Here is a 16,190-nt window from a genome sequence, read left to right as displayed (position 1 = left end):
ACATTTTTTAAAAGGCGGGCAGAGGAAACTCTCCTAGTGGCCCTGAAATTCAAATCTTCTAGTTTGGAACACCACCATAAGGGCACTTTGTTTCATTTCTTGGTTTTTCACAAAAATATAAGAACCAAAATGCAAGGCAATATGCTGTTAAGAAGACGTGTTTCTGTTGATCATTATATTGTATAAATAATAACAGATTTCCCTGTTATATGCTCTTCTACCCACAAAACCTTTCGTCCCATGTGATTTATTTTATGTATTTATTTATTTTTTGACCCAGAGTCGCACTCTGTTGCTCAGACTGGAGTGCAGTGGTGTGATCCTGGCTCACCACAACCTCCATCTCACAGGTTCAAGCGATTCTCATGCCTCAGCCTCCCAAGTAGCTGGGACTACAGCTTTGCACCACTATGCCCAGGTAACTTTTTTGTTTTGTTTTGTTTTGTTTTTGGGATGGAGTTTCACTCTTGTTGCCCAAGCTTGAGTGCAATGGTGTGATCTTGGCTCACAACAACCTCTGCCTCCAAGATTCCAGCCATTCTCCTGCCTCAGTCTCCCGAGTAGCTGGGATTACAGGCATGAGCCACCACACCCAGCTAATTTTGTAGAATGAGGCTCAAAACAACTGAGAGAAGGCAAATCTCAATTTTAGTTACTAGGTCTATACAATATTAACACATTTTAAAAAGCCTGTAACATTAGCATGTAAGATGGATATGTCTATAGTGCTTCAAGTAGTTTTCATCTGTGAAATAATTTTAAAATCACGGAGTTTAAAGTTACATGCTGGAAAGGACTAATGACCTTACATGACATTTAATTCAACACTCATCTTACAGATCAGGGAAACAAACCTTAAGACTGACTTGCCCAAGGTCCCACCAAATAGGAACAGTTTCTTGTCCTAAACTCAAATTAAGCTGTGGCTCTCAAACTTTGCTGCACATTAGAATCACCTAAGAAGCTTTAATAATGGCCTCATCTTCAACGTGAGACATTTTAACGCAATGAGTGTTGGGTATGACTTTGGGCATCAAGGTTGTTGGTAAAAGTTTCCCAGGTGATTTCAACGTGCAGCAAAGTTTGGAATGATTGAGCTGGAGTGAAAATCAGAATCTTCTGGGATGCCTTTCTTCACATAAAGATGCCTCACATCCATCCCTATTTTCCTAAAAGGCTTCTCAGTGCCTAGAGATAGAGGGAAAGTGGAGATGGGAAGACACATCTGTTTTCAGATCTGTATTTTGAAAAAAAACTTTGCATAAGTGTTCTCAGTGAGTTCCACCTATCCCACTGACAACACTGCACTACTGACTCGTGATAAACATTTTTCAGAATCTTTTCTTGAAGTCAATTTGCCCTATTAATTTGCTCAATAAACCTTTATTTCACCAATAGTTAATATACCAAATAATTATTTCTCAAATTTGCTGATGGCAAATTAAAACTTACTTTACTTTCAAAAGTAGACTTCCAAAAAGTAGAATAATGAGGAAAAAAGCATGACATTTGTTCGAGCAAGATTAATCTTCAAAGCTACTTTTGAATTGTATGCTAACACATCAAAATCTTTTGAACTCAAAGAAGCCAGGGACTCTAGTCAAAGTAGTTTTTGTGTATGTGTGCTCAAAGATTTAAGAGACTTGGCTGACTACAGACATTTAGTGATTACTCAACAGGTCCCAAAGCTCAGGACTTGAGACAGAGTTTGAGTCCAGTTTTTGCTGAAACACAATTTCATCACAACTATTATTAAAAGGGAGGGAGGAAAGTGACATTATTATGAGTGTAAACTTGCCATTTTTAATTGAAGTAAAAGTTATTGACAATTGAATTAGCTAAAAAGGCTAGTGCATTTGAAATGAAATTGTTTATAAGCTAGTTATGCCATGTTTACAGAATGAAAAGTAAAATCAAAGATAAAGACATTAATATTCTAAATTAGTACTTTCCAAACTGTGTTCTAAAAATCAACACTCATAACCCAAGGAGATGATAATAATGTACACTGGACAGCCACTAGGAGCTGTTGGTGGTGTTGGTTGTTGTCCCTTTTAAAATAAACTGCATCTCAGGGTGCTCTCAAAGCGCATCTTTGTGGCGCACGAGGTGCTCACGCACAATGGGAGAAATTCAAATGCAGATACACTGTGGTGCCAGAAGAGGAAAAGCTGTTCCTTCTTCCAAGGCTACTGTTCAAAGTAGTACACACTGATTTAGGCCTATAATGCACTGAACGACTAAGTTTTCATGAAAAACATTCAATAAAGGGAGCCTATCCTTCTCATGACCCAAATGAGAATCTGAGAGAATACTTTCCATTCCTTTCAAAACTTGATCAATTCAATGCGTTCAGCATTGTCGTAAGGCATAAAGGCATCAAAAAAATACACTTTTTCTGGGACTGTTTCTTTGCTATCTGATTTTTCCTTGTACCATGACATCTAAGATTAAAAGAGAAATTGATACTTAATATATACTTAATATATAGAATCTGGATATCAATATATAGTTGACTCCAATTTCTTAAACTGATTGCTGAAGAGGACAACCAAATGGCTGAAATAATTTTAGAATAAAGGGATCTATCCCTTGGCAGTATAGTTGTACTCACGATATTATTGTCATTGTAAGATAAGACTGGCTGGCTGTGTTGTCATCAAGGAATATTGTTGAACATGAGCTGTATTGTTGACTGAAACGCACAGTAGATACCTGAAAGGGAAGGGAAGTATAAGTTAAACTTATCAAAGTGTATTTTTTCTTGGTTAAAATGTCAAATGACAAAGCGCTAAGATATTTCTTACACTCCTTGAACTGCCTGAGTGCGGTATCATGTGCACTCTACAGAAAACCCATTAGAGGCTCTTAACTTCCAGAGACGATGTTTAAGATACGGGTTATAAAATGCTGCCCTTAATATGGTACCTGTCATCAAACCTAACAAGGATTTTATAAATTCCCTTTAAAAATCATGAGAAAAGTTTAAAATAAGATTTCATTGCTTTTTTCTACAACAATATAAAGCAGCCAAGAATTTCTATTTCTATGATTAATTTACTACGATAAAATGTAATGTATTAAATAATACTGGTACAAGAGTATTTTATTGCAGTGACTACAAGACTAATGCATTTACTAAATTACTCATCCTAAATGTATTATTTCAGGCGATATTGTGACAAAACAAGTGTTTCGGATTCAGAGGCTCTGTGTGCCAGGGCTGCTAGGCCACCAACAAGCGAGGAAGTCATAGATTTCTCTAGTCCTATTTTCTTATGTGGAGGATAAAAAGAGTATCACTTAAATATTCTCTCACATCCTGAAAATAGATGACAACTTAAAAAATCTTTCGCTTCATGTTTAAATAAGACTACCATGACATGCCTCAAATGAGACTCTCAGAGAATACTTTCCATTCATTTCAAAACTTGATCAATTTCATTCTATAAATCATCTGACCTGCACCTAGCCATTTTCCTGCTCCACTCCCGCTCTCTCCCTAGAATACTTCTTTTCTCTTTCCTTGTTTCAGCAAGCTCGACTCCATCTACCCTCTTGGATCTCTTTGTCGGCAGCCACACCAAAAAATGTTTTTTCTACACTAATTAGTCGAATTCACAAGACACTAATTGTTGCAGAGTATTCCCCTCATGAGAAAGTATGCCTCTCCTTAAGAGTACGGGAGGCCCCTTACTCTTCCTACCTCCAGCTGCTGAGCATAGAATTTTGAATAAATCCAAAACTTTGACAAGTGTTTGACAATTCAGTTATAATTTGGAAGATAAGTCTTACTACATTTAATTACAGCAAAAACACTACTAACAGTTTACTGTTTATAGGTATTATTTAAGGTAGTCACAAAATGGAAACAAATAATCTAACATCAGTCAACATAAATCAGAGTATGAAATTTTATGATCCTTAACAAGAAATGGAAGGGGCTACTTAGTAGTTTTAAGGTTTAATAACAAAAACTAGAAAATAATCGTACCTAGTAATTTAGTAAGTCAAAACCAAAGCCTTGGATGTCGATGCCCACCCACTGACTTCTTCCGCTGTACCTGCTGCCTCTCATTTTAACCCATTAGAAATATTAAAGTTGTTTTCCTTTTAGAGGTCTTCATCTCCTTGGTTAGGTCTATTCCTAATTATTTTATTTTATTTTATTTTATTTATTTTATTTTTGCAGCCATCATAAAAGGGGTTGAGTTCTTGGTTTGATTCTAAGGTTGGTTGCTGTTGGGGTATAACAGAGCTACTGATTTGTGTACATTAATTTTGTCTCCTGAAACTTTCCTGAATTCATTTATCAGTTCTAGAAGCTTTTTGGAGGAGTCTTTAGGGTTTCCTAGGTATACAATCATGTCATCAGCAAACAGCAACAGTTTGACTTCCTCTTTACCGATCTGGATGCCTTTTATTGCTTTCTCTCGTGTGATTGCTCTGGCTAGGCCTTCCAGTACTATGCTGAATAGAAGTGGTGAGAGTGGGCATCCTTGTCTTGTTCCGGTTCTCAGGGGGAATGCTTTCAACTTTTTCCCATTCAGTATTATGTTGGCTGTGGGTTTGTCATAGATGGCATTTATTACATTGAGGTATGATCCGTGTTCACCGATTTTGCTGAGGGTTTTAATTATAAAAGGATGCTGCATTCTGTCAGATGTTTTTTCTGTGTCTACTGAGATGATCATGTGATTTTTTTTGTTTTTAATTCTGTTTATGTGGTGTATCACATTTATTGACTTGTGTATGTTAATCCATCCCTGCATCCCTGGTATGAAACCCATGTGATCATGGTGGATTATCTTTTCTTTGAGATGGAGTCTTGCTCTGTCACCCAGGCTGGAGTGCAGTGGGGTGATCTTGGCTCACTGCAACCTCTGCCTCCCAGGTTCAACCCACCTCCCAGGTTCAAGTGATTCTCCTGTCTCAGCCTCCTAAATAGCTGGGATTACAGGCATGCGTCACCATGCCCGGCTAATTTTTGTAGTTTTAGTAGAGACAGGGTTTCCCCATGTTGGCCAGGCTGGTCTCGAACTTCTGACCTGGGGATCTGCCCGCTTCGGCCTCCCAAAGTGCTGGGATTACAGGCGTGAGCCACCGTCCCCGGATGGATTATCTTTTTGATATGCCATTGGGAACTACAAAACATTGCTGAATGAAATCATAGACACAAACAAATGGAAAGACATCCCATGCTCAAGAATGGGTAGAATGAATATTGTGAAAATGACCATACTGCCAAAAGCAATCTACAAATTCAATGTAAGTTCCATCAAAATACCACCATTCTTCTTCACAGAACTAGAAAAAACAATCCTAAAATTCATATGGGACCAAAGAAGAACCCACATAGCCAAAACAAAACTAAGCAAAAACAAATCTGGAGGCATCACATTACTTATTTCAAACTATACTAGAAGGCCATAGTCACCAAAATAGCATGGTAGTGGTACAAAAATAGGCACATACACCAATGGAACAGAATAGAGAGCCCAGAAATAAACTCAAATACCTATAGCCAACTGATTTTCAACAAAGCCAACTAAAACACAAGGTGAAGAAAGTAAACCCTATTCAACAAATGGTGCTGGGAAAATTGGCAAGCCACATGCAGGAGAATGAAACTGGATCCTCAACTCTCACCTTACACAAAAATCAACTCAAGATAGTTCAAGCACATAAATCTATGACCTGAAACTGTAAAAATTCTAGAAGATAACATTGGAAAAACCCATCTAGACACTGGCTTAGCCAAAGACTTCATGACCAAGAACACAAAAGCAAATGCAAAAAAACCAAACAGGTGAGACTTAACTAAATAGCTTCTGCACAGGGAAAGGAGTAAACAGACAACCCACAGAGTGGGAGGAAATTTTCCCAGTCTATATATCTGACAAACAGCTATTATCCAGAATCTATGAGGAACTCAAACAAGTTACAACTACAAAAATATGGAACCAGCCCAAATGCCCATCAATCAAGGAATGGATAAAGAAACTGTGAAATATATACACATATATATGAGGAATACTACTCAGCCATAATAAGGAATAAATTAACGGCATTCCCAGCAACCTGGATGGAAGTAAAGACCATTATTCTAAGTGAAGTAACTCAGCATGGAAAACCAAACATCATATGTTCTCATCCATATGTGGGAGCTAAGCTATGAGGATGCAAAGCCATAAGAATGATACGATGGACTTTGAGGACTCGGGGGAAAGGCTGGGAGGAGGGTGAGGTATAAAAGACTACAAATTGGGTTCAGTGGATACCGCTCAGGTGATGGGTGCACCAAAATCTCACAAATCATCACTAAAGAAATTAGTCATGTAACCAAATACCACCTGTTCCCCCAAAACCCTATGGAATAAATAAATAAATAAATATATATATATAAAGTACAGCATTTTTCTCAGTAAACATAAACAAAACAAAGACTAAAGTTCACATTTTTCACTCTCCTTTTGGGCAGGACAAATTTTAGATATGTTTTTAAAGAATTAATAACTTTTTTCCTTTTGCTGAGACAGGGTCTCCCTTTGTTGCCCAGACTGGAGTGCAGTGGTGCAATTACAATTAACTGCAGCCTCAAACTCCTGAGCTCAAGCGATCCTCTGCCTAAGCCTCCTGAGTAGGCAAAATGAAAGGCACATGCCACCAGGCCTGGTGTTTTTGTAGACATGAGGTCTTGCTATGTTGACCAGGCTAAAAATGAACAAATCTTAATTAAATATTTCTAACACTTTGGGCATTCATGAAACCAGCTCCATCTCTGTTGTGAAGAAAAGGGAAGTATATGGCAGTGGATAAAGTTTGAAAATATTAAACAAGGCCTTATGAGAAAAGTGTAATATGCTTATTATAGATACATTAATTTAAAAAATTCTCTGGATTAATATCATTATACTGAAATTAGACTGATTTAAGCACAGGTCCTAAATTTGGATTAAATATAATAGATTGACCACAAATTTATTTTCTCTCCCTCCGGAAGTCTCATCAGTCATAAAATAAAGGTTACACACATGACCAGGAGAGAAGGTTGACAGAGATAATTTTTAATAAATGCTGAGACATAAAAAGTAGATTAAGGAGTGGTAAATAACACGGAAGCGCAACTTTGGTCCCTACAGAAAGTGACTGGAACCGAAGCAAGCCAGTTTGTCTTGCAGAACTAAAGGCAGGTTGTGAACTTACAGGCAAATGGCACTTTGGAAAGTAGGGTAAAATGTAAAACAAAAGCCAGCAAAGTCAGTTGAAAATATCTAACCAGAGGCCCGAGTCTACCTGTCCTTCCATCTGACAAGAAAACTTAGATGTGTGTTCTCTGGATGTATCAAACCTGAGAATTTCTGGCTCATGAAATTATACCATGACTTAAACCTGAGATATAAAGAAAACTGTATACCAAAAATGGAACTCCAACTTCCTTCGCTAACTCTGCTTTTGGAAAGCAAGTGGCCATGCTTTTACTTCCCAGGCAGAAAATTGGGAGATCCTTCTCAGAAGAAACTGAAATGTCTCGAATAAAGATCCCCAGATAATACACCGAGGTCCCCCAAATGAAAAGCTAGTTTGGCTTCCAAAACCTCACAGTGAATGCTAGCAGTTAACAGAAGTCTTGCTTACAAATAAAGCAGGCCAGGGACCACCACACATTGGAGGGAAGCCTCCAACAAAAGAGATCAAAACAATAGAAAAAAGGAATTCATGGGAGCAGTCAAAACCAGGAGCAAAACTTAACAAAAAAATCTTAAAACACTCTCAAAAATATAAAATTCAATAGAAAGAGTAGAGGATAAAGTCACAGAATATCCCAGAACTAGAATAAAAAAACAAAATAAAAAAATAGAAAGGGAAAAATTAAAAACCAATGCAAGTGTACTGGTCTAAGCAGCCTAGCGTCTGAATAATGAGACTATCAGTAAAAAAGTAATAGAGAAAAAAAAAAAAATTCTCAAGAAGAGGTAGTCTCAGGTTTAGTAGCCTCAATAAAATGAAAAGATCCCCACCAAGCTGTTATTATAAAATTTCAGAACCTCACAGAGAGAGAAGATCCTAAAAAGCTTCTGCAGATACCTAAAACCTGGTTGTAAATAGTGTATCACACACTGGCAATAGATTCAAGAACAACACTGTAATGAGAGCACAACTGCAAAATGTCTTCAGAACTATAAAATCTAGATTCAACCTAGAGGTGTCCTCTCTATCAAAGAGGAGGGATTTTAAGACTGGCCAGCTCTCTAAATATCTCCACCCAGGAAAGTGTGTTAAAGTACAACTAGAGGGGATAACAGGACAGAAGGAAACACAGAATCTAGGACTCAGGCGATCCCACACAAGACAGCAGTTACGTGAGATCCCAAAAGACTTTAAGGAGATAGCACAGAAAAGCAGACATCGAGCATATCTAGGGAAAGCCACTCCATACTGAACTAGGATGACAAAAGGCCAAAGAAAGTTGCCCGCCCAACACACACACAAAAGGAACAGATATGTTTTCACAGAAGGAAAGCATCTTTGAAAGGCATGTGATAAATGCTACAACACTTGGGGAAAAACAGCTATTAGAAAATAAGCAAACGGCCGGGCGAGGTGGCGAGCGCCTGTAGTCCCAGCTACTCGAGAGGCTGAGGCAGGAGAATGGTGTAAACCCGGGAGGCGGAGCTTGCAGTGAGCTGAGATCTGGCCACTGCACTCCAGCCTGGGCGACAGAGCAAGACTCCATCTCAAAAAAAAAAAGAAAAAGAAAATAAGCAAACGAATATAGTCAGAAAATTAGCTTCATGCTAAAAAATAATGGATGTGAAAGCAAACAGACCACCCAGAGGCTACTTACTATATCTGGATGGATAAACTAACATCGGCTAGGAAAAAAGAGAAGATCCAGGAGAATTGCAGAAGTGCTCAGATTTCAGAACTGTTTCAGAGACAGGATGAAGGACGTGTAATGCAGAGGCACAGTGAAAACACCATATGACTTAGCAGTGAATAATGTTTGCAGAGTCATAATCATGTAAATATTACTGATTTAATGAAGAAGTGTGCTACTATTGGAAGAAACAGAAGGAGGAACATAAGATCATGGTATAGCGAGGAAGGTATGCTTTCACCTGCTGTGACAGAAAGTCAGTAGACAGTGCTGGCAATTAACTTAGCTCTTCTATTTTTGTTATTTCATTAAAAATAAGATTAAATGTTTAAGGTAGATCTGTTTTTTTTTGAAACAGAGTTTCACTCTCTCACCCAGGCTGGAATGCAATGGTGTGATCTCAGCTCACTGCAACCTCCGCCTCCCGGGTTCAAGTGATTCTCCTGCCTCAGCCTCCTGAGTAGCTGAGATTCCAGGCATGCACCACCACGCCGGGCTAATCTTGTATTTTTAGTAGAGACAGAATTTCACCATGTTGGTCAGGGTTGTCTCGAACTCCTGATGATCCACTCACCTCGGACTCCTAAAGTGCTGGGATTATAGGCATGAGCCACGACGTCCAGCCTTAAGGCAGATGTTTTTACCACAACCAGACTATTGAAATTCAACTTAAATATCAGAAATCCTTAAAAGGACACACTAAGCTAAAGACTTTTCTGGATAAATTTAATACTTAGGAAAATAGAAGAGATTTAGAAAATCCACAAAAAAGGGTCCATGCTATCACCACTGGGTCCACATTGTAATTTAAAGAAATCAAGAGAGACATACTTTTATGTCAAACTATCAATTTCTTAACTATTTGACTGTTTACTTACGTGGTTTGTATAGTTGCTTCTTCTTATTTCTATAACTAAGAATAAAAAAAAAAAAAACTGGTCACTTCTGATACAAATGCCATAAAACAAAAGTAGTTGTTAACATCTTACTGATTACTTCTATGTAAAATGAGACAAAATTCCATTTAAAAAATTATTTTCAACAATTTATAATTTAAATTATCTGGCACAATTAATTTCATAAAGTTTCTATTACATACAAATGAAAGTTTCTATTTCATAAAGTTTATATTACATAAAAATGAAAGAATCCTCATGTACAAAGGAAAAGGGCAAAAAATTAGGTCAGATGGAAAATTTAGCTAATAAAAAAGTTTAACTGTTGCGTATATGAGCCATGATCCATTAGTATTCTCTCATTCTGCATTTACACATAGGTTACTTTAATTATCAGAAGCTAAGAGCTAACAGCTCTAAGAACTGCTTCCTGACCAGACACCTATCTCTAGATGCAACAGAATCCCTGTAAGCATCTTGAACCACACTTAGTGGTTACCTACTAAGGACTTGAACCACACTTAGTGGTTACGTATATGTCACTAAAAACAAAACAAAACAAAACACGGGTCTTTACACAACTGGAAAGTAATCTATCTTAAATTTTATTTATTTATCTTTTTTTGAGACAGAGTCTCACTCTGTCACCTAGGCTGCAGTGCAGTGGCAGGATCTCAGCTCACTGCAACCTCAGCCTCCTGGGCTCAAGTGATTCTCCAGCCTTAGCCTCCTGACTAGCTGGCACTACAGGCACATGCCACCATGCCTAGCTAATTTTTTTTTTTTGTATTTTTAGTAAAGAAGAGGTTACACTGCATTAGCCAGGATGGTCTTGATCTCCTAACCTCGTAATCCAACCACCTCAGCCTCCCAAAGAGCTGGGATTACAGGTGTAAGCCACAGAGCCTGGCCTAAATTTTAATTTTAAAATGAATATACAAACATAATTGGACATGGTGTCTGCAGCACAAAAAATCATTTTTTTCTCTCTAAAAAAAGGCCAGAATAATGAAAGCCCCAAGAAGGACGTGGGCCATGCTTTGTTTCCTACACTGCCTCTGCCTTTGATGCTGGAAGGGCCTTGTAGGCAAAAGTTCCTATCACTGAAGAGTGAGGGACATGGAATAGCTTTTCTTTTACTGCTTCCATGCTCTCTAGGTGAGAGAAGCCAATGGCTCTGGAAGGAGCTGGGAAATACAATTCTGATATGTGTTGGATATGTTCCCCCTCCAAACCTCATGTTAACATGTGACCCTTAATGTTGGAGAGAGCGCCTAGTGGGAGGTGTTTGGGTAATGGTTGGGGATTCCCTATGAATGGCTTGGTCCCATCCCCATGGTAATAAGCAAATTTTCTTTTTCTTTTTTTTTTGAGACGGAGTCTCACTCTGTCGCCCAGGCTGGAGTGCAGTGGCCAGATCTCAGCTCACTGCAAGCTCCACCTCCCGGGTTTACGCCATTCTCCTGCCTCAGCCTCCCGAGTAGCTGGGACTACAGGCGCCCGCCACCTCGCCCGGCTAGTTTTTTGTATTTTTTAGTAGAGACGGGGTTTCACCGTGTTAGCCAGGATGGTCTCGATCTCCTGACCTTGTGATCCGCCTGTCTCGGCCTCCCAAAGTGCTGGGATTACAGGCGTGAGCCACCGCGCCCGGCCTTAAGCAAATTTTCATTATGGTCGTTTAAAAGAGTGTGGTACCGGCCAGGTGCGGTGGCACAAGCCTAATTCCAGCACTTTGGGAGGCTGAAGCGGGCAGACCACATGAGGTCAGGAGTTCGAGACCAGTCTGGTCAACGTGGTGAAACTCCGTCTCTACCAAAAATACAAAAATTATCCAGGTGTTGTGGCACCCGCCTATAGTCCCAGCTACTCAGGAGGCTAAGGCAGGAGAATTGCGTGAACCTGGGAGGTGGAGGTTGTAGTGAGCCAAGATCACACCACTGCACTCCAGCCTGGGCAACGGAGAGAGACTCCATTTCAAAAAATAAAAATAAAAAGAGTGTGGTATCTTCCGCCTTCCCCTCTCTCCTCCCACGTTCACCGTGTGGAACCACCTGCTTCCCCTTTGCCTTCTATCATGATTGTAAGCTTGCTGCAGCCCTCACCAGAAGCAGATGTTGAAGCCATGTTTGTACAGCCTGAAGATCTATGAGCCGATTAAACCTCTTTTTGTTATAAATTACCCAGCCTTAGGTATCTCTTTACAGTAATGTAAAAAATGAACACAAATTCTAACCAGAAATAACTGATTCAAAATGGACAAAGTCTACTCAAACTATAAAAACAAAGATTAGAAACTCCCATATTTTACTGTGCTGCATTACTTCACATATTATTATAGAACCCTCACTTGTATTCTTGCTGTTTAAGTCAACTGGAAAACTTGGCTGTGTATGGCTTTTTAGCAAACAAATGAGAATTTAACCTAACATTAAGGAAAATAAGCAGGAGTAGGGCATGTTTAAATTGACATTACATCAAATGAAAAGGTTAAAAACTTAAAAGTTTTGAGTAGCATGAACTTGGATGTGGTAAATGAATGTGGTCAGAGGACTGTGTGAGAGGAGGCCCAAATCACAGATTCAATCCCTGATGATAAACAGCTGTGCTTTTTAATTTGTTTAAATGAAAACCAAGCTGAAGCCTAAGTTCCATCATTCATCTTTAAAATATACTCTTTGGAGCAAGGGAAAAGGGACCAAGGATTATGAATAAAGAGAAATCCATGACTCCTCCGTCGCGTGACAAATTAATTGTGTTGATAAAAAGATGGCAAAATGTATAAACAAAAAGTTTACATGTTTTCACTAAAATGATAACAACTAAAGGAAAGTATATCACACATTAAAATAAGACAGGTGAATATGTGAAAAGTTGAAAAATTTAAACCAATATGAGTTTTTCTAAATACTTCCTATAATACACCTGATCAAACAAGAGTTTGTACTGTTTCTCTTGGTGGAAAAAACAATGTTGTCTCACCATCCGTTTGAGAGTTCCTCTGGAATATTGTAGTTGCCTCTGGATTGGCAGGAGGGTTAAACTCCAAAGCTATATGTATAGAGGGAGAAAAGAAAAAAAGAGGTAATCATCTATAAAAATTTATCAATTCGTTTATTCAACTACTGCATTTAGGCTATTCACTACATCTACTTGTATTCTTATCCATTGAAATGAATGTATAGACATAAGATAGAGCCAGGAAAGACGGCACATGCTTGTAGTCCCAGCTACTCAGGAGGCTGAGATGGGAAAATCACTTGAACCCAGGTCAGGAATTTGAGGCCAGCATGAGTAACATAGTGACACCCTCCTTTATTAAAAAAAAAAAAAATGAAGAGGTAAATGTCGGCTTTGAGTTGTGTAAAATCAGCTTTGCATAAAATAAATAAAGATGTCAGTAAGTTTTAAAAGACAGGTCTATTTTATAGGCAAAATATAAGATGTATTCTAGAGGTTTTTTTTTTTTAATTTTTAGAAGTAAATTCAGCATATCTGTCACTTCCATGTCATTCTGAGGAGATAGAACCTCAGTTTTGTTGAGTAGCTGTCTTCCACAGTCATGTGATATCTATAAGTCTTCATTTCTTCATTAGCAATACATAGGGAGATACACAGGCCTTATTTGTATTGGAAAGGGCCAAGTGAGACATACATAAACTGTGTTGTAATCCTAAAGAATGACAATAAAGAGCCATTTTGGGGCTCTCATCCAATACTACCCATCTACTAACTGGTGTGTAATATCACTCAGAGGCTTTCCTTACATCACCGAACAGAGTATAAGTTTATACAAGTACTTACATGCTTTGTGTATAAAGGTAAAATTAATTAATTCACATATTGGTTTATTCTAAAGCAATCCTTAAATATCTTGAAAAGAGAGGACAGACTTACAAGTTACAAAGTCACACTCATCAGGTGTCATAATTATCCTACCTCTTAAAAAATTAAGAGCCCAACTAAAGTTTAAATAGAAGAGCTACAAGACATTTCTTCTACAGCAATGAAATCTCTGGCATTTAAATGAAAAAAATAAGCCAACTGGATTTCACATATTTATGATGCAATGTTTTCTATTTTGAACATTTTAGTTTTTATTCAGGAATCATATTATTACCCAGAATTACTTTTACTTAGATTCATCTCTCTGCAAGATTTTAGAGGCAAACCAACTAATTGTTTTCTCTTTTCTACCGCCTCCCATCCCTCGCCTCTCCCAGCAATGTAGAGACTTAAAAATCTCCAACTTTCTTCCTTTTTTTTTTTCTGTGAGATGGGGTCTCGCTCTGTTACCAAGGCTGGAGTGCATTGGCACGATCTCTGCTCACTGCACCCTCTGCCTCCTGGGTTCAAGCAATTCTCCTGCCTCAGCCTCATGAGTAGGAGGAACTACAAGCATGCACCACCACACCCAACTAATTTTTGTATTTTTTTAGTAGAGACGGGGGTTTCACCATGTTGGCCAGGCTGGTCTCGAACTCCTGACCTCAGGTGATCCGCCTGCCTCGGCCTCCCAAAGTGCTGGGATTGCAGGAGTGAGCCACCATACCCGGCCAAAACTCTAACTTTCTTATCTTTCAACAAGATGCTATTGTCAGGAAGGGAAAGGACAAAGGGGGAGCCATGGCAACGAACACTCTTACAGGGAAGGTCTGACATTTTTAACCTGCAATCTTTATATTACATATTAAAAGTCTACATTGACGTTCTATGTCTTGAAAGTTTTGACCATGAACCAATCCCCACCTCTCTTTTAGAATAAGGAGGTAAATAAAGTCTGTTAAGTCACCAGAATAAATCTGGAGACACATTTTGTGTTAAAGTAAGAATTTTAAAGTAATCAGAGCCTCATGGGTAAACTCCTTTGACAAACCCTCCCCCCATCCCCACACAACCATTTTTCTGTAGTCCTGGCTGTAACGTTTCACACCTTTCACAATTATTTTAAGCACCCTCCTTTTATTTCCTCCTCCTGTGTTCAAATTACAGTTAGAAGAAACTAAGCAGCCTCTATCAAGGTGACTTACAGCAGCACATTAAGAATGCCATACAGCCTCTCCCATGGCAACCTCCATTCTGATTTTAAATAAGAAATCCCCGAATACCTGAATATGAACTGTCCTGAGATTTAGCTACTTTAACAAAGGAAACAATTAGGCACTTACCTGGTTCCTTCACTTAGGTACCATGTGGATAGGTACAAAGAAAAAAAAAGATGGGTGCTGGAAAGTTGGGATATTTGAGTTTTTATTAAGAAAAGGAAGAGAATGGTCCAAAGAAGCCTCAACAAAGTCCCACAGGATAATACACAGAGATACAGACAATGTTGTCTCACCATCTGTTTGACAGTTCCCATGGAATATTGTGCTTGCCTCTGGATTGGCAGAAGGGTTAAACTCCAAAGCTAAATGTATAGAGGGAGAAAATAAAAAAAAGATGTAACCATTTGTAAAAATTTATAAACTCGTTTATTCAACTGCTGCTTATTCAACAAGAATAGCCAGAAATAAATGGTCCCATGGCAGCCTGGGAGAATGAGACGAGAGAGCAAGAACTGGGCGATTGGGAGGGGAGGTGAAAAAAAACTGCTGGACTCTGTGGGGAAAGACTAAGGGGTGGGAATGCAAGGCAGAGCCAGCTCTTGTTCCTGGCCAGCCCCGGGAAAGCTGGCTACAGGCAGAAAGGAGCTCGAAGTGGGCGATGCCTCCCAGGGGACCTTGGGGACAGCAGTAGCCAGAGGCAAGCCCAAGGCAGATGGCATCCGTCACCTCCTTACCTTCAGGCATCTCCCGGTCATGGATGTGGTGCATGTGGAGGTCCTCACCAACTTCAACAGTTACCTCAGCAGGCTGCACAGCAGCAGCCATGGGTGCCCCTGCCATCCCGTCCACAGCTCCTGCCTCATAGATGTCGGACTCAGAGGGGCACACTGATCCCTGTGGCTGGTCAAACTCGGGGCTGTCCTTGGGGCACACACAACAGGTCAGCACGTTCCCTATGGGGCACCTCTACTCCTGTCTGCCACGACCTGTGCCTCTGCTCACAACTTTGGTCACGCGCTCCTGCTGCCCTAGGCTGAGGCTATGCTGCACTTGCAGAGATGGTCTTGCCCGCTGCTCGCCTGACTATCTCACAGCCCGACCCTGGCCCCGGCTGGGGCTGCGGGCCAAGGCCCGTGCCCTGCTGAATCCCCTGAGCTGACTTGTCTGGGAGGGTGAAGACCTGCCGGCTTATTCAATAGGTTGCGAACCCAACAAGCACTGAGAGACAACAACTGCCTGAAGAGAGAACAGAGGGAGCTCCTCCTCCTTCTGTAGTCACCTACAGACTGAAGCCCACTGGCCCAGGTGGGAGCCCAGGCATGTGGCACACAATGCCCCACCCCACACATCACAATGCCCTCCCCGACAGCT

The 16,190-nt window shown here is 39.7% G+C and overlaps 1 protein-coding gene across 11 annotated transcripts in view; it reads right to left on the bottom strand.

Moving 5' to 3' along the window:
• The window catches only part of LOC103215804 (arf-GAP with GTPase, ANK repeat and PH domain-containing protein 5-like), a 62,862-nt gene that overhangs the window by 12,853 nt on the left and 33,819 nt on the right, over nt 1–16,190 (bottom strand). For all 11 annotated transcript variants that reach the window (XM_073018958.1, XM_073018959.1, XM_073018960.1 and 8 more), the window contains 5 exons: nt 15,554–15,740; nt 15,113–15,181; nt 12,757–12,825; nt 9,760–9,794; nt 2,615–2,715 (listed from right to left, as the gene is read on the bottom strand). In XM_073018958.1, coding sequence (XP_072875059.1) covers nt 2,615–2,715; nt 9,760–9,794; nt 12,757–12,825; nt 15,113–15,181; nt 15,554–15,740 — 461 coding nt within the window. The remainder of the gene's footprint in view (nt 1–2,614; nt 2,716–9,759; nt 9,795–12,756; nt 12,826–15,112; nt 15,182–15,553; nt 15,741–16,190) is intronic.

This window comes from Chlorocebus sabaeus, chromosome 9 (assembly GCF_047675955.1).
Source record: "Chlorocebus sabaeus isolate Y175 chromosome 9, mChlSab1.0.hap1, whole genome shotgun sequence".
NCBI lineage: Eukaryota > Metazoa > Chordata > Mammalia > Primates > Cercopithecidae > Chlorocebus > Chlorocebus sabaeus.
This window is presented reverse-complemented; position numbering and strand designations above follow the sequence as displayed.